Source organism: Gigantopelta aegis, chromosome 3, assembly GCF_016097555.1.
Source record: "Gigantopelta aegis isolate Gae_Host chromosome 3, Gae_host_genome, whole genome shotgun sequence".
In the NCBI taxonomy this organism is placed as follows: domain Eukaryota; kingdom Metazoa; phylum Mollusca; class Gastropoda; order Neomphalida; family Peltospiridae; genus Gigantopelta; species Gigantopelta aegis.
This window is the reverse complement of record NC_054701.1, coordinates 25,698,290-25,715,877: the sequence shown is the minus strand read 5'-3', so window position 1 is coordinate 25,715,877 and position 17,588 is coordinate 25,698,290. Positions and strand designations below refer to the sequence as shown.

The following is a 17,588-nucleotide window of genomic DNA, read 5'->3' as shown; positions in this document are numbered from 1 at the left end:
CATGCTACTTATCGAAAAGAGTAGCCCATGAAGTGGCGACAGCAGGTTTTCTCTCTCAATATCTGTGTGGTCCTTAACCATATGTCTGACACCATATAACGTAAATAAAATGTGTTAAATAAAACATTTTCTTCCTTGTTCCTTCATAACCAACACACCAGCCTCGGTGGCGTCGTGGTTAGGCCATCAGTCTACAGGCTGGTAGGTACAGGGTTCGGATCCCAGTCGAGGCATGGGATTTTTAATCCAGATACAGACTCCAAACCCTGAGTGAGTGCTCTGCAAGGCTCAATGGGTAGGTGTAAACCACTTGCACCGACCAGTGATCCATAACTGGTTCAACAAAGGCCATGGTTTGTGCTATCCTGCCTGTGGGAAGCACAAATAAAAGATCCCTTGCTGCTAATCGGAAAGAGTAGCCCATGTAGTGACGACTGGGGGTTTCCTCTCAAACTCTGTGTGGTCTGTAACCATATGTCTGACACCATATAACCATAAATAAAATGTGTTGAGTGCATCGTTAAATAAAACATTTCTTTCTTTCTTTTTTCATAACCAACACAACACCTGTTAATTTTTATTCTACAATCACTACACAGTGGCAAGATAGAATGACTGGATAAATTCTATATTTTCAGTCACTGACCAAAAATATAACTTTTTGGGACGAAAATACTTTTACACTGCTTATGATCAGCACAGAAATATTTAACATGCAAAGTGCATATGGTAGTACTAAACCAAATAACTTCCAGCTGGGTCAAAGTTCGAGGTGCACCAAACTTTTGATAGAGAAATGAACACCACAAGTCCTGTGATTGGTGATAAATGTGAGTGTGTTGGTTGTAAAACAAAAAAGTTTCATCTGGGCAAAAATGTATATGCAATTTTATTTCATCTAGTACCACTGTGTCAAGTAGCCTTGTGCTTGAAACATGTATGGGGTACCTGTAAATGTAAAAAAATTGTGCAGAACTAGGGTAGTCATAGACGCTTGACCCCCAATTTTTTCTGATTCACTTTAAGGGTGAGGGGTCATAGTATTTATATCTGTGGCATTTATGTCGATTGATACGCTGCAGGTAGGAGTTTTAGCCACCTTTGGTAGTATACACCCATATGAAAGCAGTGGCACATCCAAAAAATCCATTTAAGGGGACACCAAACGGTCCAGAAGTGATTCCTTGGAATCTGCAGCATAAAAAAAATAATCAAAATTTAGGGAGCCCCGATACCCTGGGCCTATGTGTTTGAAGCAGGTTTCTTCTCTCATCCAAAGGTCAAATTATCTTTTTATTGTAAGGATCTGTTGTATGTCGAGCACATACACAATCATGTCTGATTGTCTTGTTTGTGAAGATAGGCTGTGGGGGTTTTATTTTATTTTTTTATCATTATTATGATGAATGTTATTTCACATTTTTCTGTTGAAATGTCACAATCGGTTATAACTTATATGCAGGCAGTTTAAGATTGTTTACTATATTGTTTTTCTTTCTGTAGTTTTACCAAAATTAGATTTCATTTGATAATATACATTTCACAAGCATTAAATAATTGCCATTTGTTTTCATTTGTCAAGTAATACTGTAAATATTAAGAAAAATTATTTTTAACCAGTTTGTCATACCCTGAAAGGTATTCCAACCAACCTTTTTTTTGGTATGAAAATACATGTATTTAATTGGTATAGTAGTAACTTTGCTTCTTCTTTTTTATTGTTATAACAGGATTATATTTTCATTGCCAGCATTAATCCAAACAACATTTTGAGTGCATTCTAAGTCTTGTGGACTATATAAAATGAATATGAAAAAACAATGGAAGCAAACTGTGCTTCACAAGCTCATGTTTGTGTAACGTTTTAGTACAAATCATAGTTAGAGCATATGAAACAAGCTTCCATTTCTTATCATGTTTATATCCCGAATGAAATAAATAGGTAGTTACCTCGAGCCTTAGTAAGAGATAATGAAAATTATTTTATGAACGACATAAACTTGACATGAAATGGAAGCAAGTTTAATATCCTAATTATAATCCATTATCAGTTTAAATTCTATCTTTGAATAAAAAATCCTAAATGGAAACAAAATAATGCAAGAATCAGTGCATATCAATGACCATTGGCCAGTTGTGTGACGACGAGGTGTTGCATCCCACGTTAGTTCTAGTGGGACATAAGACTGATATAACCAAGATATTTTGAAGTATATCAATGACCATTGGCCAGTTGTGTGACGACGAGGTGTTACATCCCACGTTAGTTCTAGTGGGACATAAGACTTTGATATAACCAAGATATTTTGAAGTATATCAATGACCATTGGCCAGTTGTGTGACGACGAGGTGTTACATCCCACGTTAGTTCTAGTGGGACATAAGACTTTGATATAACCAAGATATTTTGAAGTATATTCATTGGTGTAGCCAAGGAGGACAGGATGTAGCCCAGTGGTAAAACGCTCGCTTAATATGAGGTCAGTCTGGGATCGATCCCCATCGGTGGGCCCATTGGGCTATTTCTTGTCTCAGCCAGTGCACCACAACTGGTATATTCTGTGGCTGTGGTATCTTGTCTGTGGGATGGTGTATATATAAGATTCCATGCTACTAATAGAAAAATGTAGCAGGTTTCCTCTCAAAGACTATATGTCAAAATTAAAAAAAAATCACATCCAATGTACTCTAGAGGTTTTAGTGTAGGATGGTTTATACTATGGGCACCAACACCTCTGAGTGTGTTAATTCCCACTTTTATACATGTGACAGGCAAATAGGAACAGTCGTGGTGGGGGTAAAAAGTATGTGATTGAGATGGTAGGCTCCCTTGCTCCCTCTGGTTGTGGTAGTGACCATATGGGTAATACGTTTCACTCGTGCATTCCATCTGTGTATATTTATTAAGACTAGTACATGTATATATATACTAATATGATCAAAAGGAAAATGTGCTACTTCCATCTAGTCCATGTTTATTACAGACACATTTAAAAACTAATAACTTGTTTTTAATTTATTCTTGATTTTGCTATGAGTGTTTGTTTCTTACCCCTCACATGTAAATAAATATATCATTGTTTTTTAAATCTTGTTTTCTTTTTTATTACATCTTAATCATGAATATGAGGAATATATATATATATATATATATATATATATATTTATAGTGTTACTCTGGTCCATACTGGGGGCAGTTCTATGATTTTATCAAAATGCTAGAGTTAAATGGATTATTTAATTTTTACGTAATATTGCATTTTAAAATATTAATGAATTTTATACATCCACATCCTCCAATTTATCTTTCTGTACTGTGTTGTTATAATTTGAGGTTTGTTTCATAAAATTAAACTTCTAGAAGAAAACGGCCATTATTTAGGTGTATTAGCTTTAGAGGTGTGTGGGTGTGTGGTGTGTCTGTATGTGTGGTGTATAGGTGTGGTGTGTAGGTGTGTGTGCTCGAACAAACTACGTGAAGTGCAGTTGGTTGTAGTGTCAATCACCCTTAAAACTTAATCATTTCATTTAATTTGTTTTCCCATGACAACTACACATGTAGTAGTAGTAGTAGTACTTCATTATATATCAAAAGCCATGGTATGTGCTGCCTGTCTGTGGGAATGTGCATCTAAAGCATCACTTTAAGCTAAGGATGTGAGGGTATGTGCCCCACATTTCTTGATTCAGTAGCAGCAGTGATGGTTTGTGTGTGTGTGTGTGTGTGTGTGTACCTACCCCCCACACACACACAAACACCACCACCTTTTGGCAACTCCCAACGCCACTGATTAATGTCCAGTATTAACCTCTGACGTCAATGAGAGTAATCCTATTCCGCGGACATTGCTCGGTTAACTTTTGTACAAACCAATAAAACATGGCTGCTCATATTCATGGTGGAAAACGCGTTATGGAGATTGGTAGGTCACTTGAATGTTTGGCTTAAAACAAAACTATAACCGTACATTGTTTCTCCAGCAAGATGGAACAGAAACATAGAGAGTTTGTATTGCTGCTGTAACATAGTTTTTCGGTTTGAATTTTTTAAATAGAAGGTCGAATGTTTACAATAATAACTGTTCGATCGTTCTTCCGTCAGTGTTTACTGCTCTATCGGGCTTTAGGGGTTATATCAAAAGATCATTTATGAAATGCATTTTTGATTCTTGGAATTTTGAAAGAAATTATCACTTTGAGGAGTTAGTAACTGACAGTAACGGTAATTTTCCTCAAAAAGCACGATATTTAGTGGAGGCCCATGTCATGTTATTAGTAGTCCGAATCAGACGTAAATGAGTTTTTTAATGGGTGTCCCCCCCCCCCCCCCCCCTTCTAAATTGGGTCCGCTTTGGACTAGTTATTAAAGGTACATGTTCTCTTATACATCATTGATGGTATAACAGTTCTGGATGAGATTGAAACATGGATCTTGAAAAAAATATATAGCATATATTGTGTTTTCACTAGGATAATAATTTCTGTACGTTTTGTAGCCTATTTGTATCGATTATTTTTGTTTATGATGTACGGCCAGGCATTCAACAGTTACATATCTCACTGGGTCTGTTATCACAGATGCGTTATAAAACGTTCAGAGGGAGGGAGGAGTGTTTGACAAGTCTTAGTCAGTATCAATACTATCATGTTCAAAACAGTTAGTTATTCATTGGTTTCGTTACCAAACTAAATAAACATAAATACAAGAAGAAAATCCAGTAGCCTAATATTCGTCAAATCAGGTCGCAATGACAATAAAAATTAGTGTGTGTGTGTGTGTGTGTCGGGGGTGGTGGTGGTGAGCATTATGTAATTTTAAAGGTTGTAGTCTTACATAGAGCATTACAAAGGGTGGGGGAAGGGGTAAAAATGCAATGATATGATGGGGCTTTGGTTCAACCAACATTTTGACAATTTCTGTCTGAATGTAGCTAAATGTCTCAAGACTATCTTCATGTACATGTATCATGAAAAAAACACCCCCAAAAACAACAAACAGTCAGAGAATAGGTCTTACCTTGGGTATTCGATCCTTTGATCAAAGTGATCAGGCGAACACTGTTGTTATTCCAAAGTATACAATATATATATATATATATATATATATAATATATATATGTATATATATATATGTGTGTGTGTGTATGTATGTATGTATGTATACATATATACAAAAGAAGAGAGAGAGACTCAGAGAGAGAGAGAGAGAGAGAGAGAGAGAGAGAGAGAGAGAGAGAGAGAGAGTGAGTGAGTGAGTGAGTGAGTGAGTGAGTGAGTGAGTGAGTGAGTGAGTGAGTGAGTGAGTGAGTGAGTGAGTGAGAGAGAGAGAGAGAGAATTTTCAGATTAAAAAAACAATACAAAAACAAAACAAAAAACAACCATACACGCACAAACAAAACAGAGAATTTATTCAATAGGTTCACCTGGGGGATTCGATCCTTCGACCAAAGTGCGTCAGGCGAACACTCTTCCGAGCTAGACCCCACTCTTTTTATTCCAAAGTCAGGTCAGGTCATTGGGTTTTACGTGCACATTCAGAGCAAGCTGTTGTAACGCACGCCTGTCATGGGCACAGGCGCCGGCCTTGGTCGGCTCCTCTGTGGGTGGGTGGGAGAGGTGACCTCCCATACTGGCTGGTGCAAGAGAGCACTAGCAGACCGACTGGGGTCGGTAGCGGGCGGGAGGGGTGGGGGGGGGTGTGTGTGTTTGGTGGTATAGTATTTTTGAAAAGTCCCATAGGATTAATCCAAAAACAGAATGGTTGCGCAGTTTCAAGGAAGGAATTTAGGCGCTTTTTTTAACGGTCCGCCGAAAGGTAAAGGGGAGCTATTCCAAAGTACACTAATATGCATTGTATAGAGTATTTTCAGATTTCATGGTAGGCCTATTGGTACTTTAAAGTTCAAGGGAGGTTGTGTGCACCCCAGAACCCTAACCCTGGATCTGCGCCTGGGTTGGCCAGGGTTGAATATTAACATGAAAACCTTGGTCGCCAGCAGGGCCAGTTGAAGAAAAAGCTTACTGGCCCTTCTCAAATTTAACTAGCCTTCCAATTATCACATTGAATTTAACTGCACAGCCAAAATAAAAACTAGAATGTTCTTTGTTGAATAATAACCACATGTGCACCGTACATAGTCCGTTTGCATCAAAAGGAAACCGATGAATTGGCATGTAACTTTATAATGAATAGTCAAAAATTCATATAAAACATGTTATTAAGTTTTAAACCCATACGAACTCAAAAAAAAAAAAAAAAAAAAAAAAAAAATCCAGGATAAATATTAAATCTCATTTTTACTATAGGGGTGAAAACAAAATGTTAGAACAGTCAAGGCATATGTAGCGTGACTTCTGTTGTTTCTGAAGTAAAATATAATACAGTACAAAACGTAGAACTCCTCGGGTGAAATAAATTTTGTGGTGATGCAAGATCTATACAATTTCCAGTAAAGGATCTCCTCGGGAGTGGTTGTTCTTCTATATACGAGGTACTAGCTAGAGATCCATGGAATCATCCACAATTTTGCCAAATACTCATTCGACTCTCCATTATGCAGATACACGACCCTGATCATCACGCATTACGGTTTTGTTGTTCAGAATGCCTTGGATGTTCCAACAATTGCCGTAAAACCTGTATTAGAAAAGAAGATTTAACCTATGCAGTTTGATGATAATTTGTAAATGTATATTTTTTAATTTACACTCAAAAAAAAAAGAAGAAAAAGAAAAGAAAAGAAAAGAAAAGAAAGTTATTTAAGATGATTTGTGTTTAAAACTTAATAAACTAATACGTTTTTATATGAATTTTATGTTTATTCAATATGAAGTTACATGCCATGTCATCAATCGGTTCCCTTTTGACGCAAACGGACAACAGCCTAAAAATTAATATTTTTTTGCCTCAGAAAAATGTAATGTGTGTCTACACGCACACGTGAACGTTTAATTTGAATATTGTAAAAGTTACAATAGTAGGCTACTAATAAAATAAATATCAAAAGAAAAATAAATCTGTGAAAAAAACAAAACAAAAACGCCGTCAAAATATAGAGCATGTTCTCTGTTTTCTGCTGCCAGATCTGTAGTTCGCGCCAACACTAACGTGGTATATTTTATCACATTCGATTAGGTGTCAGTGTCTTGCTTTTTTAACTGGTGCCATACTCGTCAGACCCTAAATTCGATGGTCGCCCTTTGTAAAATTCTTAGTCGCCCATAGCTTAATAAAGGTCGACACGGGCGACTGCTAATTTTCAACCCTGGTTGGCTCATCAGCACCCTCACATCCACCCCTTCTTCCCTGCTCACTAAAAATGTATGGCACTGCCAGTCATATGTATTCAATTATCTTGGATCAAATGGATCTGGCACCTTTTATAATCACTTGTGGGTACAATGCATTTCAAGTGATAGAAATAATATTCATCTGCGGGTCAATTCACAAAACATCGTATACCTAGTTTTACACGTAAACCTAAATCTACGACTCAACCACATTTCTTATTACTACTAACAGTATAGCTAATATACATTGAAGTAACTCATTTAATATTGTTTTCCGTATATAGATCCACCTTCCCTTATGATGTAATTTTCGACATGAAATGGATGTTAAACGTACGTCAGGTTTAATTGTTAACCACAAACCTAAACTTACGATGTTTTGTGAAATTGGTTCCAGACCCGTATGAACCGGGATGGGTTGTGAGGCGGCATGTGCCCCCTCCCACTCGAGGATAAAAATGTAAAAGAAATTGGTTCACTTTGTATACAAAAAGGTAAAGATATGACATGTGCACCCCCCCCCCCCCCCTCAATTTTTTTTAAAATTAAAAAACCCCCCCCCCCCCCCCCCCCCAAGTTATCGTTCCCACGGGCCTGTTCGTTCTACAAATGCATGCAGTTTACTTTAAGATAAAAACAACTACTCACAAACCACGTGTCATATTTGTCAATTTAAGTGACTTTTACATGGAGTTTTAAAATATATTTTACCCAACTTGTTCACATATCAGGTGATCTTAACGCTAAGATCCGCTCGTGGAATGGGACCCAGCACGTCTGTAAACCCATAACCCAGTTAAATCAGGTACGGGTGTGAGCTATGACTGGGTCTTTTTATAAAAGAAAAGCTATTTACAATTAATATTTCTAATATTGATCAGACAAACAGAATATTTATACAGATACATGTATTTACTAACAACCTAAACATTTTAAGGCCAGGATTAAGATTATAAAAATTATCTTTTGCAATTTTATTTTCTTTTTTCTACAGATTCACAATGTGGTACGAATCTTGAAACTTGGTATTTTCCATGCTTTTGAAGAAAGAAGACAACCATCTTGTACATCATGCAGTTACTGACACCTTGATGTGTGTTACATTTGAAATGACTAGTCAAATCATATCCTCCGACATGTCTTGTCTAATACATTTCAAAAAGCATGTAATGTGCGTTGCAAACGATAAAATGATGATGTAATCAAAAACAGAATCATTTAATCATATTCATAATTTGACTAATTCAGCTCAGGGCAGAGAAGAAAAATCTACACTGAAAGATGATGACTGATGTAATAAACATAATTCGTCTATTGGTTTAAAACAGTAACAGTGAGCAACAGTTTAGTAAGAGAAACAATAAACGAAATCAGGAAGGGAGTGAAAATCATGAATGTAGCATTTGTTCTAAAGTGTTTCTAAGTTGAAACAACTATGACAATGCATTCTACAGACGGACCATTCACGTGTAAAACGTGTCATGAAGAATTTTCAACAGTTGATTCTTTTGAAGAGCATAACTCAAGATTGCACTGCGCGTTTTGTAAGAAGTATTTCAAGAAAGCCCATTTACTGAGAGTCCACATGCGGAGTCATTCAGACGAGCGACCTTTTACGTGCACTGTATGCGGGAAATCGTTCAAGACGAACACTCATTTAAAGGGGCACGCCAAAACCCATACTGGTGAAAAACAGTTTACTTGTCACATCTGCGGGTCATCGTTTCTAATGAGCTCCAATCTGAAAAATCACTTGAAGATCCATGCCGGCATCAAGCCTCACGTGTGTGACCATTGCAACAAACGATTCTGTCGACCATCAGACCTCCAGCAACACAAGCGGACACATTCAGGTGAGAAACTTAGCAGGTTGTTGTTCAACCGAGATGCGATGGGTCGCATGGTTGATTCTTCTCCATCATTTTGGGTTTCCCTCCCTTCTGACCGGTGCCCCTCGTCTAGTACATCAAAGGCCGTGGAATGTAATATCATGTCTGTTGGAAAGCGTATACAAAAGATCCCCGGCTGCTTTATCAGGCAGGAAGGATTAGCCTATGCGGCTGCAGTGGATTTCCAAGATATCTTTATACGAAGTGACAAAACAACCATGCTATATGCCTCTGAAAATTGCGAGAACGACGATGTTTCGTTTGGATATAACTCGCACAAATCTAGGTTTGCGTAACCCATTTTCTTGCACATATTAAATTTAGGATATTGATGAATTACACAAAAAATATTTTAATTTATTTTTTGGATAACCCATAAATGGTTTACGCCAATGTTCAATTCTCCGAGGCTTGTTATTAAGACACCAAATAGACAGTTTAAAAATGTGCTCGGGTGTCATTTGATAAATATTTTTTTACTTTGTTTTCAGGTGAGAAACCTTATTCATGTGACCGGTGTGGAAAGCGCTACATGGAGAGGTCGGGATACCAGTTCCATCTGAAGTCCCATGTAGACGACAGACCACACGGCTGTGGCTACTGCAACAGACGATTCATCAAGTCCTCCGATTTAAAACGTCACGAACGACTACACACTGGTGAGAAACCTCACAAATGTCCAGTCTGTTCCAAATCTTTTGTGCAGTTGGGGAATTTGACATCTCACATGTTTACACATTCTGATAGAAGGCAGTTTCAGTGTAGCGAATGTGAAAAAGATTTTTCAAAGTCTAAATTTCTTTATACGCACTACAAAGAAGTGCATCATTTTAGTAATCAAGAAATACAGAACAGAAAGACACGATCTGCACGAGCAGTTGTACAAGATGAATTTGATGCAGAAAACACAAGCGAACCTCAGACTGAACAAAGTGTCGTTGAAGTCCCCAATGGTAAAGATATATTGCAAGCAAAACTTCAAATTAAACGTAATGAAAAAGAGAACAAGTATGTTCAAACAGATTTACGACCTTTTATAGAGCTAAAGCCACATAAATGTGGAGAATGCACCGAAGCCTTCGAAACGGAGCTTGACCTAAAATCGCATGTTGAATATCACATCGCCAACAAGAAGAAATCGCACGTTTGTACACGATGTGGAAAGGGATTCATGAAACGGTTTGCCTTAACAACTCATATGCGTTTACACACTGGCTTGAAGCCGTATAATTGTGACACGTGTGGGAAAAGCTTCCCAAACACTTCCGGACTACATTACCATTCCTTAACTCACACAGACAAGCGACCCCACGTGTGTGACAAATGTGGAAGGGGGTTCATTCTAAGCTCACACCTCAAGGCCCACCATGTACGGCACACTGGTGTAAAGAGTCACAAGTGTTCTGTTTGTAGTAAAAGCTTCACCACAGTGTCCAATCTCCGGGAGCACCAGAGAAAGCACAGTGGGGCCCGATCTTTCAGGTGTCAGCTGTGTGACCACCCGTTCACACGCAGAGATGTGCTACTGCGTCATATCAAATCCCATTACGGAGAGAAACCATACACGTGTCATATATGTGGTAAAGGATATGCCGACAGTAAGGGTTTTCGCTATCACATGAATTTCCACGAAGGCAGAAAGAGTTTCCAGTGTTCCACCTGCCAGAAAGCTTTCATTCAGCACAGTGACCTTCAGAAACACATTCGAACACACACTGGCGAGAAGCCTTTCTGTTGCGATCAGTGTGGAAAACGTTTTTCTATCCGTGGCAATTACAAGAAACATCAACAGGGCCATCTTAAAAACAAATCTGAAGGAAAAATACGCGATACAAAAATAGAATCTATGAACAAATCATCAAAAAACTACAACACCATCACAAACGCTGGCCACTAGTGACAAGACAAATAGATCTAAGTTATTGATCAATAAGCAGAATGATGAACAGACGCACACCTTAAATAAGACTGTAAAGGAATCAACCATTGTTAATGATGACCATATAGGTAGCACTCTTACAGAAACGTCAATGCAGGGAAGCTACTTCTTTCAACAAGTAACTGACAAAACTATAGTCTTTGATGACGTTGAAACCAGCCACTTTACTATAGAAATAGAGACTGAAATCGTGGATTCATTACACGGTGAACCAATGCTACCGCCAGCCACCGCGTTCGTTTGTGATCTGTGTGATGGACAGTTCGGCAGCAGTGATGACCTGAGTCTGCACACCACCAGTCACAAATCAGAAGAACCACTAGTACTGCTGTTCAAAGACAACACACTACATTGTTGCAAAGAAAATTTGGAATGATTTTTAAACATATACATATACATATACAGTGAATACTACATGAAGTTAAAGTTTGTTTTGGGTGTTTAACACCACTAGAGCACATTGATTTATTAATCATCGGCTATTGGATGTCAAATATTTAGTACTTTTTACATATAGTCTGCTACATGTTTCCATTAGTAGCAAGGCATCTTTTATATGCACCATCCCACAGCATTTGATATACCAGTCGTGGTGCACTGGCTGGAACACGATATAGCCCAATGGGCCCACCAATGGGGAGTGATCCCACATTTCAATTTTAGTGGGCACTTTACCACTTGGATACGTCCCACCCCTGAATACTACATAAATGCCATTCATCTCGCGAGTGAAAGCAAGCTGGATGTCTTTAAACAATCAATTGTCAGATAAATGATATTTAATGAACACAAATGTAGTATTCTGTTCCAACTAAAATATATTTACAGCCCTTACACTTGCAGATAATTATTTGTGCATTTCAGAGCAAGCAATATCTGGTTAGCTTATGTTGTAGAGCAATCAATTTTGATCATGCTTATTTCAATGGACGATGTAGATGTGGCGACATATAACAACAGCCAAATTATGTCTTTAAATCGATAACACATTATATCAAATATAACACTATGTTCTTACCATTATTAAAGGGCTTGTACAAAAGTCGAACACATATTTATACATATTGTAGTGAACTTTAGAGGGCAATTTGGGAATGTGCTCAAGGCCCTAAACTATTACGTTATTAGGTGAATTTGTAGACTTTAAATACGTAAGAGTTGATACTCACAAAATAATTTTTAGAAAGTCATTCAAATATATATATATATATATTTTTTTTAATCAAAATACCTTCCCATTATGGGGACCAATGATACATCTAAATCCTAGAGTACCTCAAGGTCATCTGTACTTTAAATTAGTATGTTGAATTATGCCTAAATAACTGAATGGATACAATCCTAGAACACATTTCTAAATAAAATATTTCTCCTGAGGAATTCATCAATTGTATTTTGTGTGGTTTGGGATCCTGTAGTTTTGTAAGACATAATTTAAGAGATTCCAAAGGGAAGACCCGAAATGTTTCACCCAGTTAAAAGCAGCATTCATGATATATTATGTAAGGTCCTGTTATGTGGGAAAAGGTATTTAGGAAAACTAATTTTCCTTCTCTACCACAAGTCCATAATTTTTTAATTTACAGAAGTAGCCTGTAATATAAAATTTAGTATTTCATTTCTAAGCCACATCGTTAGTGCATTTTTTTTTTAGAAAACCGCTGGTTTTAAAGCTTTACATTGCATTTAGTTTTAGATTATTTTCCATTCCTGAATTAGAATTCCTGACAAATAGACCAATCATAATGCAGCATTATACATTCTGTTTCAAATCTAATTAGGAAAATGTTAACACACAAACTGATAACATTTTGAAAAAATCTTTTTTATTCTTATTTAAGAGCAAACCATGATTTGTGAGTCATACATGTATGTACAGTAAAGTACATTGTTTCCATATTTGTGGTGGTGATGGCATAAAACAAATCCAAAATAGGTTTTATAACAGTGCCAGAAAAATCGCACTCAGCATTCAAAATAAAGTCAACCACTGTTACAAACTGATGGCAACAACAATGTTTCAAGTCATTCAATGGTTTCAACATCGATAATGAACAATTATATATCATAAAAGAGAAGTTTATTAGTATATTTCAAAAAGCTTTTTTGTTACATGTTAATTATGTATGTATACACCATATGTATTAGTTACTCACCGTTGTCAGTTAAAAGTATTGCAGTCATGAGTAATAAATATCGTTTAAGCATGTTTATTCATATATTTCAGAAAGCTTATTTGTTACATTGTTGACATGCTAAGTACATGTGTATATGTGCTTTACAGTTGCAACTAGCAGTTTAGTACAGATTATAACAAGTATTAAAAGTATTTTGGCATTTTATGAAACATTATAACCCTTCCCCCACTCCTGTCAATAGTCATTTTTAACAAATGCTATTACATAAATAAATACAACCAATGAGAACAGCACATTATTTACTTTCTGAATTTCTACAATATATTCAAAGGGTTTAAAACCCTTTCAGAATAATAAATATTTTAATTCAAGATCTTTTGGGTTTTAATTTTACAACTAACTGTTTCACTAATAGTAAAGTATAATATTATACTCATATTTGCACAGCAAAACACACTTTTTACCAAATTCAATGTTAGTGTTAAAAGCAGTAAATGAAAATTACAATAAAAAATACAACATAAAAAAAAGAAAGAAAAAAAAGTCTACCAAACACAAAAGGTAGCTAATCACTATTGGTTTCTTACATAGCGGTATTGTTTTTTTGCTTCGAAAGCTTTTACCATATTTTAATATCTAAAAAAAAAAATTCTGGCATAAATATACAAGCCATTTTCCTACTGTCATACGACTGGGGTGGAATGATAACAGTAATTATATCAGATAACCAATGACAGAGAAGATGAGGTCAAATGACTGTGCATTTTGAATTCACAGTGTTATGTTCAATCTGTTGAGAAAATGCCTATAAAAGACCTCTTTTTGCTATCAAAACAGTAGTCTAAATGCACTAATCTAGTTTTCCCAATCAAATCCAACACCTAATGTATCGACTGATATAACTAAAAGCCAATGGATCCACATAGTGGAATATTGATGCTCCCAAACATTTGAAGGAGAAATTTCTCACAAGTAAAAACCTATTAGAAATGTTGTTATCTACGAGTAAGGGAATGTTCCACACCACCCACACATACTGTTTAATCCAGTAATTAGGCACCAGAAGTAAGAAATGTGGGACACTGGTTTAGAACACGGGCAAAACCCATCAGTGCCACAAGAACTATTCTTATTGATTAGCAGCTAGGTGTCCGTTACACACACTTTCGCAGGCAGGATAACATGCCAGTTGTGGAGCACCGATTATAATAGGAAACCGCCCAATGGGTCCACCAGTAGGAATGGGACACATGACATCAAAGGCTCTATCATTAACCTACATTGTTCTCTTAAAGAAAAGAACTGGGTCCTAATTCACTACAACTCTCACAACTTTACGATCTCACAGTGCAATGCTATAAGACTTGCAAAGAGAATGCTTTGTTGTCTAACAGAGCCTAAGAGACCTTTGTGAATTAGGCCCCTGGTGTTTTCAACATGTGATGACCGTCTTACATTGATCGAGAAAGCTACATTAAAAAATGATATACCGTAACTCCTCAATAGAGGCCTGCCTTGAATAGACACCTGCCTTACATAAAGGCCTATTTCCTCTATTCTAGGTCTGTCAGGTTAATTACCATGTTATGCTCGCCACTTCCATTGCCAGACTTAAAAGCTTATAATGACATGGCGATAACAACAATATACTAATCTTATTCTTCAATATCACACAATCAAATGTAAGATAGGCTATTGACTTTATTCTTTTTTCAAAAAGTACCGATATGTTAGAAACCTAGGCTTTACTGCAGTGTGAACCATGTCATCTGCGCTAAGAATCTAAGGAAATCGAAGCCCAGAATAGGCATGCTTGAATTGTGCTGAATGTATGTAGGAGTCAAAATGGTTAATGAAACCCTCTTTTTCATGTCTTAACATATGGTCCCCTTGACTACAAAGAAGGCAAACTGACATGCGGTGCAAACTGAACACAAATGCCGTTTCCTCAAATGAGGCAATACTCTTCAAAATTAATTTATGGACTTCATATTTTGTTGACAATGATAAATAGAACTTCACATTACTGACCTCTGTAGCAAATAGAAAAGCTAATACTGTAAAATGGGGTAACAAGGGACTGCCTGGTAATAAGGGACATTTTTCTGAAGACTAGGTTTATTGAAGACTAATGTGTTGTTGAAGAATACAAGGTAAGTTGTTTATTCATTATTGCTTGTATGTTGGGAGAGAGTAGATTGAAAAAATGTGCGAATTTCATGAACAAATTATGTTGGTCAAAACTTTATCTGTCCAGGATTAGCCAAAAGTAGCACACAAGAAATCACCATTGCTAGAAGTAGTGAAACATATAAGATACAATTATATAGAATATCACAAGGATATGAGTATTTATTGTGACAAAAAAATTTATCATTTTTAATTTCAGGTAAAAAGTGCTTCAACCTGGGGTAATAAGAGACAGTATGCCGCACACATATAAACCAAAGTTGGGTGCAAAACTTTGTAAAAAAAACATTCAAAAGAAGACATATTAAAGGCTGTGGATACTGTTAATAGTGGACTTTGAGTTTGAATGTACAAGAAGGCGACTATGTCTTGCTCACGGACGATAATGAGATATATCCAGGTGTAATAACATTGATGAAGGATAACAGATGCTCAATAAAAGCAATGGAGAAGAGTGGTGGGAATTGGAAGTGGCCCAAAACAACTGGCATTTTATTCTATCCAATGGAGGACTTGAAACAAAAGATCGAAAAACCGAACGAACTGAAAAGGGGTGTTATTGAAGTGAATGAATTGAAGCATCATTTTGCCCAAAAGAAAGAAACTGTTGACATGTGTTACAATTGTTTAGATGACAAAAACTATTGTTAAAACATTTTCTGTTGTATTTTAAACCATCCAAGATCTGGAGAACAGATTATTTTTATTTTTCTGTGATTAGTTCATTTTGTGCCAAAAGGCAGACTCCGCCGGGCTTACTCAGGTTTATTTAGAGCTCTGATTTACTTGTTTTCTATTGTTTTGTTGTGAAACATTATTTTTTTTTTTTTTTTAAATATGCTCTTTGTTCCTTATAACCCCTATTGAAGTTATAATAGGAACATCAACTAAAACCAATGGCTATCCCTTATAACCCCATCCATGGGGTAATAAGGGACAATCATTAGAAAAATAATAAAAAAATACTTGGAGTTTAGATTTTGGAACATGGCATGAACCATTGAGAAGTCTGACCAAATAGTCACAAAATGGCATAGGACTTCCTCCCACATCAGTTAGATGTATGGATAATTTATAAGAAAGGTTTCAAAATCGTACCCTTATTACCCCATTTTACGGTATATTAAATCAGAATAATTATTTTTCTGAATATCAATTGCTCGAATAACAAAACTAATTTCCACCAAATGCTGAATACATAATAATCATCTAATACAAATAATTAAATAATGATTGCCTTTAATAAATGAGAAATCATCAAGAAAACAGCAATAATAATGACTACAAATATGATTTATTACATCAACTACATTCAATGTAAACTGATCAATATAACTTGTGTTAAATATACGTGCTCATTACAGGCTCTGACATCAACTTCGTAAACAGTTTGTTAATCATTCAAACAGCAACAAATATTCAGATTAATGTATTTCACAATGCAAACAGTGGATTTTGGCATGGTTACCAATTTGAGAACAAGTAACAACATATTTAGAAAATAATCTGTCCTTTTATTGTAGATAAAATCTGTAAAGAGCACAATTTAGATTAAATATCTATTTTATGTTTTAACTGACTCTACAGCAGTGACAGAATAAAGAAAAACCTACTGATACAATTACATGAAACCAGTTCATTTTGCTACTCCGAAAACAAGTTTGTTTGCTTCACATCCATATTGACATAAGAATTTTTTTTAATTAAAGATTTAATTTGGCCTTCACCATGAGCAGAATCAAGGCGAGCTGAAAATCACTCTCGATAAATGATGCCAGGCTAGCAATCACAAGAAGTTTCAAATGGAATTCATTAAACATGTTATTGGAAGGTGATAAATTTTTCATTCTCCTAAATGTTTCCACTCAAATGTGAAGAGGAGCACCAGTGATCAATTGTCTTTTCTGATGAACACTAAAGGATATTTTGTAATGAGATATTTTTTAATCAAAAAAAAACAAAAAACAAAAACAAACCTCACCAAAAAGCTATGAGCTTAACTTCAATTTATAAAACAAACTTTTATTACAAAATTTTATATTTTAATAATAGATTTTAGAATTAAAAAATATATATATTGTGTTAAGGCAAAGGTTGATGAGTTTATGTTGTTTGTAAATGGTAAACATTTCAGATGTGAA

General features: G+C 36.0%; 1 protein-coding gene across 2 annotated transcripts; it reads left to right on the top strand.

Moving 5' to 3' along the window:
- The first annotated feature begins 3,883 nt into the window (after positions 1-3,883).
- On the top strand, positions 3,884-17,575 carry LOC121367768 (gastrula zinc finger protein XlCGF49.1-like). Of its 2 annotated transcripts, XM_041492130.1 has the most exons (4): positions 3,884-3,923; positions 8,286-9,144; positions 9,672-9,839; positions 15,647-17,575. In XM_041492130.1, the coding sequence occupies exons 2-4, from the start codon at positions 8,727-8,729 to the stop codon at positions 15,670-15,672; spliced, it is 612 nt and encodes a 203-aa protein (XP_041348064.1). In that variant the 5' UTR covers positions 3,884-3,923; positions 8,286-8,726; the 3' UTR covers positions 15,673-17,575. The 2 variants fall into 2 exon arrangements, with proteins under 2 accessions (XP_041348064.1, XP_041348063.1); XM_041492129.1 differs by lacking the exons at positions 9,672-9,839; positions 15,647-17,575 and having other exon boundaries at positions 8,286-9,659.
- The last annotated feature ends 13 nt before the right edge of the window (positions 17,576-17,588 follow it).